The sequence below is a fragment of the Spinacia oleracea genome, chromosome 6, assembly GCF_020520425.1.
Source record: "Spinacia oleracea cultivar Varoflay chromosome 6, BTI_SOV_V1, whole genome shotgun sequence".
NCBI classification, from domain to species: Eukaryota; Viridiplantae; Streptophyta; class Magnoliopsida; order Caryophyllales; family Amaranthaceae; genus Spinacia; species Spinacia oleracea.
The window spans coordinates 67,340,933-67,349,808 of NC_079492.1; the positions used below are offsets into that span (position 1 = coordinate 67,340,933).

Genomic DNA, 8,876 nt, shown 5'->3' on the forward strand with positions numbered 1-8,876 from the left:
GCCTTGCGTCTAGCAGGCTCGTCCGATGTTTATTCGTACGATGCGCTTCCGATTAAATTCCCGGTTCCAGAATTCATTTCCGATACGAACAATATTTAAATTTTCCGATTCCGGAATCAATTTCCGTTTCGAACAAATATTTAATATTTCCGTTTCCGGAATTATTTTCCGATTCCGATAATATTTCCGATTCTGACAATATTTCCGTTTCCGGCAATATTTCCGATTCCGGCAATATTTCCATTTCCGATAATATTTTCCGATACGTACCATGTTTCCGTTTCCGGCAACATCTACGACTTGGATAATATTTGTATTTCCGATACGATCCATATTTCCGTTTCGGCAATATCATCGTTTCCGGAGTATTCATTTCTTGCATGTGACGATCTCAGCTCCCACTGAAACCAAGATCCGTCGATTCCGAATATCCATAGATGGAGTATTTAATGACATTAAATACTTGATCCGTTTACGTACTATTTGTGTGACCCTACGGGTTTAGTCAAGAGTAAGATGTGGATTAATATAATTAATTCCACTTGAACTGAAGCGGCCTCTAGTCAGGCATTCAGCTCACTTGATCTCACTGAATTATTAACTTGTTAATTAATACTGAACCGCATTTATTAGACTTAACATTGAATGCATACTTGGACCAAGGGCATTATTTCCTTCACTCTGGAACAGGGACGAGTTCCTTTTGGTAGTTAGGGGAACTCCAGGATAGAAACTGCAATTGTCTTTGTGTATTTGAGGATCACTTGATTGTAGGAGGATTGGTTTCTATTTTGTTGACCCTTGGTGCTTTAGCCTTTACTGTATCCAACCCAGGAACTCCAGCAGCTATTCCTAGTTCCTCATAGGAACTCGACCATTTAACTGTCAACACTTAACACCATCAATCAGGAAGTTTGCAGGTGTGTCATCAACCAAAACCAGGAACAACAGTACCCTTTTGTAATCCTTGTTATGCTTGAGATTTTCGCAAAGGTTGATTTTTCCATGTAATCAAATTCAATAAATTCGGATCTACTACTCCCTCAGACGGTTATTGCAACGTGTTTTCCAATGCATGAGTATAATCAACTATTCAACTTGAATTGTAGTTTAATTATTGTTTTTCTGTTACTTAATTTAAATAGTGGAGCGCTAAAAGTCGCCCCATATTATTCAAAATTTATCTTCTATTTTACCCATATACCCTCCTTTATTACCCACTCATTAAACATTTACCATCTTCGTTTACCCTCTTACTTTTCCCACCCCAAATCGGACCACCATTGGAACACCACCGCCGGCCAGCACCGCTGCCACCACGTCGCCGATGACAAAATGCGTAGTAATGTTTACATGGCCAAGTCTATATATGGAACGTCGAATTCACAAGATGTTTTTTTTATCCGGAAATAATTTCAGAAACTTATGCATTTTTAACTTGTACCATGGTACAATCTTATGAATTTTAAGCTTGTACCATGGTACAGACTTATGAGTTTTTAATTTCTTTTCCAAGTAGATTAAATTAAATTCAATAGCAACTTAAAACCTTAAATAATATAGACTTATGCATATTAAGATCACACCATGACGTGGACTTTTGAATTTTAAGCTCCGTCCATGAAACCTGTTGTGAATTCGACGTTCCACTGGTAGACTCGGCCATGTAAATATTACTACGCATTTTGTCGCCGGCGACGTGGTGGCGGTGGTGCTGGGCAGCGGTGTTGGCCAGCGGTGGTGGTCCGATTTAAGGTGGGAAGGTAAGAGGGTAAATAAGAATGGTAAATGTTGAATGAGGGGGTAAGTAAAAGAGGGTATATAGGAAAAATAGTGGGCGGTTTTGAGTAATATGGGGCTGTAAATAGTAAGCCCCTTTAAATATGAATGAGTAGTCCCATTACTAGGGTTTAGAGGACCTATCCCATGTCATCAAGATCCAAGAGATAATGACTCTATGTATGGTATTTAACTAAGATGGATACGGGCACGAGGGTGTAATTGAACAACTTATCTAGATGTTAATTATGAATTACGATCTGAATCGTTGTCGATTTGCGGTCGAACCACTGCTCTAAAAGACAATTCGCGCTACCCCGATATAGTAGAACGCTTGCGATTGTCCTCCAGGGTTAACAAGACATCAAGGATTGTGCGCACTCACAAACCTCGATTGGAGACCATAATATTTACCCAAAAATAGAAGAGAGATTAAGAGTTATAGTTTATGTGAATGTGTTTTTGGAGAAACGAAAGAGGAAAAAATATATGCAGCGTTTAGGAAAATGCAACAACTATCAATAATAATGGGGAACGTTTTCCTGTAATGGAGCAGTTAAACTGGAACAAATTCGGTAATCAAGGTCATTAAAGGTTAATTAATTCTTCTGACCATTATAGCAAGAGTTAACCTAACAGATTGATCGAAGTCCCGAGGCCGACCCAACCCGGCCATCCGGCACGTGCCCGCGTGTGTGTTATATGTCCACCCATACCACTCTCACAGTTTCTCAAACAAGTTATATTTTCAAGCCCCCAAATATAAACAAGGAATAAAGTTCGTATTTTATAATTGTGGAACCTTTTCCTTCCTTACTTTTTCCACACTATTTTTTTTCGCATTTCTAACAATAACTTTCAACAATCCCCCACGGGTTCAAAGATGAGAAAAAAAGAGAAAGAAAGAAAATAATTGAATTTCTGGGCGAAGTAAACAATTTTTTTTTTTTGCTAGGCAAGAGCAAGTATATATATTAACAATCAAAGAAACCAAAGATCATGGGAACAACCTCCCACTAATCCAAACACATAGTGACCAGAGGCCACCCACACTACCCCTCATACAAGTTGGAAAACGAACTGTGGTCACCAGGGTTGACATTCCTAGGGAGAATGTTGCTAATTCTATTATGTACACAAAATTTATATTCTTACACACTGTACCAGGAACTCTAATCTGACCATTCCAAAGAGCATTATTCCTCTCACACCAGACATGATAGACAGTGCTAAGTATGCTACAATATATGACACATTTCTTGAATCTGGAAAGCTTCTTCCTATGAGTCCACTTAATCAGAGAAACAAGATCATAGTGACTGGTATGAATGCCTAACCAAACAGCAACGTCAGACCAACATTGCTTGCTGTACTCACATCTGAAAAACAGGTGTGAGTGGCTTTCAACATCAGTGCCACATACCAGGCACCAATTATCAGGGGTGACACCAATTTTCATCAATTTCTCCTTGGTGTTCAGCGTCTCTAGCATGGCTAACCATGTAATGAATCTATGTTTAGGTATGTTCAATCTCCCCCAGACTGCATTACACCAATGCAGTTTCTCAAAACCAGTTGACATCCTACCATAGGCCTGCTTGATTGAATACTTAGGCATTGCCACCAACTGTTGTGAGGATATGTAGCTTTTCATAAAATCCTTAACCTGACAGATTGCTTTCCAGTACCAGCTATCAGACACTTTTGGTGAGTAATCCCACCAATTTTTATCTCTGATATACACTAAATGCACCCACCTAACCCAAACATTGTCTTTTTTGGTGGCAATCATCCAAACATGCTTCCCCATGGCTGCCACATTCCATAATTTGAGATTTAGAAGACCTAAACCCCCTTCTTTTTTAGGTTTGCAAACATTCATCCATGCCACTTTCCCTGGGCTATTAGAGTCTGCTGAACCATGCCATAGATAGTTTCTGCAAATGACATTCACTTTCTTGTATATCCCTTTAGGCAAGATCATGATTTGGGACCAGTATTACTGCAGAGTCATCAACACAGAATTTACAAGTGTAAGCCTTCCAGCAAAAGAAATGTTCCTTGAACTCCAAGTTTTCACCCTTGCACACATTTTCTCAACAATTTTATCACATTCAGCTACTGATATTTTCTTTGAACAGATGGGAATTCCCAAGTATCTGAAAGGAAAGCATCCTCTGGCAAAACCAGTCATGTCTATGATTCTCTGAATGTTTACCTCAGACATGCCAGAACAGTAAACAGATTTCTTAGGTGGACTAGCTTTTAAACCAGTAGTGTTAGAAAAGAGCTGGAATTCTTGCATCATGAGATGAACAGACTTAAATTCACCTTTGCAACATAAAATTATATCATCAGCAAAGCATAGTCAGTTTAGAGACTTTACATTTTGGGTGGAAATTGAAGTCTGGTTTTTCTACCACCATCTTAAGTGTTCTGGACAGATACTCAATGCACAACACAAAGAGCAAGGGTGATAAGGGATCACCTTGTCTAAGGCCTCTTTTCCCCTCAAAAAAACCATGAAGAGTGCCATTAATAGACAAAGAGAATTTAGGGGATGTGACACATTGCATGATCAAATGAATAAACTGAGTGGGAAATTGAAGACTCACCAACATATCTTCAATAAATTCCCACTCAACTGTATCATAGGCTTTTTGAAGGTCCAGTTTGATGAGGCAACCATTACAACCAGTTTTCCTTTCATATCCTTGAGCTAGGTCCTGACAAACCATAATATTGTGAGCAATGAATCTGCTATGTACAAAAGCTCCTTGATTTTGAGAAATCAGATTAGGAAGCACATGCCTAATTCTGTTGCAAAGAACTTTTGATATACACTTGTACACCACATTGCAGCATGAAATTGGCCTAAATTCTAGAACACTCATGGGGAATTTCCCTTTTAGGATAAGAGTAATTCTAGTAGCATTAATCTCCTTCAAGAGTTGACCTGTATTCAGAAAGTCTAAAACAGCATCACTAACATCATTACCAATTATCTCCCAAGCTCCTTTAAAGAATGAACTCCCAAACCCATCAGGGCCAGGGGCTTTGTTTGCATCAATATCCCACATGGCCTTCTTCACTTCAGATCTTGAATAAGAGCTAAGAAGCAAGCATCTCATAGCATCATCAACCAGAGGGCCTATATTAACCACAGTCTGTTTAACTGTAGTTCTAATGGGATTTTTGGACCCCAACAATCATTTGTAATACTCAAGAAAGGCATCAGGAACCTTTGCAGGCTCATCTATCCATTTACCATGCATATCCTTGATAGAAAAGATAGAGTTATGAACTTGTCTGTGTCTGATAGCCCTGTGGAACATAGCAGTGTTGTCATCCCCACCTTTGACCCATTCTAACTTAGCCTTGTGAGAAAGGAAGTTGAGATAGGCTGCATGAGTTACCAAATATTCCTGGTGAGCAATTTTCTCCATTGAGCTCAGATCCTCACTTGAAGGGTTAAGGTGCAAAGCAGCTTGCAGATCATTGAGATGTTTAGAAGCAGCCAACTCCCTTGCCTCAATTTCACCAAAGCCATCTTTGTTTAACCTTTACAAAGCATTCTTCACATTTTTGAGCTTCTGAACCAGTTTGAACATTTTAGTCCCCTGGTATGCACAAGTAAACAATTGAATAAGTGTCAATGTCTTGCGATTTGAATTAACACTTAGTGACATTCAAGTTAAGATCTCTTTCCTACCAAGTGACTTACGTCTTAAACCTAATAAGAGGTTAGAAATCCATCACTCAAGGCGCACAATTGAACATGTATTATATTCTGAATCTCTGCCAATACTAGTGACTGATTATACTGGCCATATGTCCATAACCTGGATGCTCATAGGTGCTCTACAGAATAGCCCACACAATTCTCACAGAAAGTTGCCTTACTTCCACACATAAGTAGGTTAATTCTATCAAGTGTAAGCTACATTTCACCACAAAAAATATGGAAATGGGTTTATACGTTATTATGAAGTATTGTGTACGTGACATAAATGCGTCCAACAACAACAACAAAGACTTAGTCTCAAAATGATCGATTTGGGGTCGGCTAACATGAATCGTCATAGGAGATCGTCGCTGCAACCAAATCAAAATAGAAAGGAGTAGAAAGTTAAAAGAATAAACAATAAAGAAGAAGAAAGTGGAATTATATTACATAAAAATATTATAGGCAAATTTGTCAAAAACTACCTTATAAATTTGATTTTTTGTGAAACTACCTTATAAAAAAATGTTGTAATTAACTACCTTATAAAATAATTATGTTGTATAATACTACCTTTTTCCGAAATTTGAAAGTTGAATCATAATTTCGGGATTGACTTTATCATATGTATCACACGTGTCATTTAATTACCCACTTCCCATGACATGTCACATGAGATGCACCTAGTAAAGTCGACCCCTAAATGTGTAATCAATGTTTATAATCCGACCAAAGGTAGTATCTTGCAACGTAAAATTTTTATAAGGTAGTTAATTACAATATTTTTTTTATAAGGTAGTTTTTCGCAAAAATCCAAATGTATAAGGTAGTTTTTTACAAATTTGGCTAAGGGAATAAGAATAAATATAAGTAAAAATAAGCACATTTCAAAATTGCATTAAAAAAACGCATGTAAAAGTAAGAGAGTCAAAATAGAAGATGTATAAGTCAAATAAAGTCATCAACGTATGTTCTTTTCCTTCACTCTGTCCTATCCAACGTCATATTCTCACTACTACAAAAACACTTCATTGGCTCGACGGTGTTGGCGACCGTCAGCATCAAATCGCAATCTGCGCGTTTTCTCCACCATCTTCCGGGTCAGTCATACACGCTTATATTGACGAGAGAGGACGAAAGGAGAAAGAAGTGGTACCCGTACCAGGGAGACGGTTTATCAATTTATGCATTATTTTTGAGCCAGCCCACGTGAATCATGCAAGCAGGAACCAACGAATATTTGTAGTTTTGTGTTTTTGTTTTGATCGACCCTCTTATTTGTCTTCGGATTTTTCTGCGTCTATATCTTCTTGCCCTGTCATTTTCATTATCTTTTCTACATTTTATTTCGCATTTCAATTTTTACTTGTTTAGATCATGTTATTTTGAATGCATTGTGCTTCTAGGCTCTAGCAGCTCAATAGAAAATATAATCAAAATGGAAAAAGTCACATTTTTATTGAAAAATATTTAAAAATAAGACAATCTTTGTCCGGTCTTCTAAAAACAATCCAAGTTATAAGTATTTCATGAATAATCCGACGTTTATGGGGCATCTTCTCAAAACAATTATTGACGTGTTAGTAACCGGATAAATAAGTAAAAACAACATGTGTCTTTCTCTAATACACCGTAGGCCTATATTCTTTTACCTTGCAAGAAATTGGTTTATCAACGATGGGAAATTCCGTTGCTAAAGCCAATAGTGATAAGATTTCCTGTTGCGAACCCATCACAAAAGGGGGTGGTCATTGATGGAAAATACCGTCGTTACCCCGTCGTAAAAGGCTTTTGCGATGGTTGTTCCCTTCTTTAATTATTTAGTTGCTATCCCCGTCAAAAAAACTATTTGCGATGAAATTTTTGGTCTGTCATTATTGAGTTCTCATTAATGACTCAAATTCAAGTAGTCTTAATTTTAATTTTCTTTTTAAATACTTTTCTTTTGTTTTTTCTTTTTTTTGCTAAGCAAGCAAGATCGAATAATATTAAAGCCCAAAACAGATTTACAACCTAATCTAACTCAAAGGAGAAACGAACCAACTAGGTTGGACCTTTTCACCACTTTTGTTTTTTCTCTCCCTTAGGGGTGGGCACGAACAGAACGGTTTGTGAACAGTTCGGAATCGGTTCGATAAAAGTTCGGCTCAAGCTCAATTCGTTTGTAAATTAACCAATCTTGAGCTAAATTTATGGTTCGAGAACTAAACTAACCAAACTCAAACTCAATGGTGTTTGGCTCGAAAGCTCGCTAGCTCGTTAATTTAAGAGTAATAATGCATATTTATGAGATTTTTATATATCGTTTAATACCATTGTCCAAACTATCAAGTAAATGACAAATAAGGGATAATATTTTACATAACTTGTCCAGGAAAAATACTATTATAATGTTAGATTAAGAAAATTATTAGTAACATTATTGTACATGTTGGTAGAATATGGTTTATCAGTTTATCGAATCAAGGCTCGAACAAGCTCGAAACTCGGTTTGAATTTGAAGAATTTTTATCCAAGTCTGGCTCGATATGGGTTTTTAAGCTCGAGGTAAGTCCAAGCTCAAATTTGAACTCGGCAAAAATTAACCAAATTAAGCCGAGCCTATTAGAGTTCAGCTCGGTTTGGCTCGTGTCCACCCCTTGGCTGATTTCTATCTCTCCCCTCCTTCGATCCCCCTCTCCCTTGTCTGACTTCTTTCTTTCTCCTCCTCCTTCACCCTCCTTTGATGGTCCTTCATCCCTTCCTTCTTCACCGCAACTTTCTCCCTATGTGTAGGGTTTACAATTAAATACATAACATGATAGCGGAATAACCCAAAAGCCAGGAAGCATGTATAAAGTACAAATTAAGCATAACTTACGTTTGTAGCGTGTTTTTCCCTTAGTTCAACTAACACGAACAAGAACTCCAAATGTCGTTCCTCTACTTAGTTCACCGACACGTTCAGATCCGTCTTGAGATTGATGGCTTAGATCTCCTTCAAGATTGTCTGCTTTTGGGAAGAACACCCTAATGAAGGCACATAGAGAATTAGGGTTTTCTATATCCTTAGGTTAGAATATGATATTTTCTTAAGTTGGAAAAACATGTAGAATAGGTTATTAAAATAACCTATCTATTAAGCCAAGCTAACCGGCCAAGCATAAGGCTCAACCGCCTAGCAAGGCCCACGGCAAGGTGTAGCGCAGCGAGCAGTTGGGCCGCGGGCCTTTGCTGCTGATGTTGCTCTTCCTCTCACGCGGCCTACGCACTAAGGCCATGGGCCAACGCTGCGAGCATGTGTGTTGCGCCCATGGGCCTTGCGCCTCGTGCACTCGGCTCGTGGGTTACTTTCGTGTTTATGATTAATTTATCCTTCGACAATTTATTTATC

The 8,876-nt window shown here is 38.1% G+C and overlaps 1 protein-coding gene across 1 annotated transcript; it reads right to left on the bottom strand.

Annotated features, from left to right (window-relative positions):
• Positions 1 to 2,776: 2,776 nt before the first annotated feature.
• LOC110800844 (uncharacterized) lies at positions 2,777 to 3,763 on the bottom strand. The gene has a single exon (XM_022006171.2). It carries the CDS (start codon positions 3,761 to 3,763, stop codon positions 2,777 to 2,779), a length of 987 nt encoding a protein of 328 aa, XP_021861863.2.
• Positions 3,764 to 8,876: the final 5,113 nt, after the last annotated feature.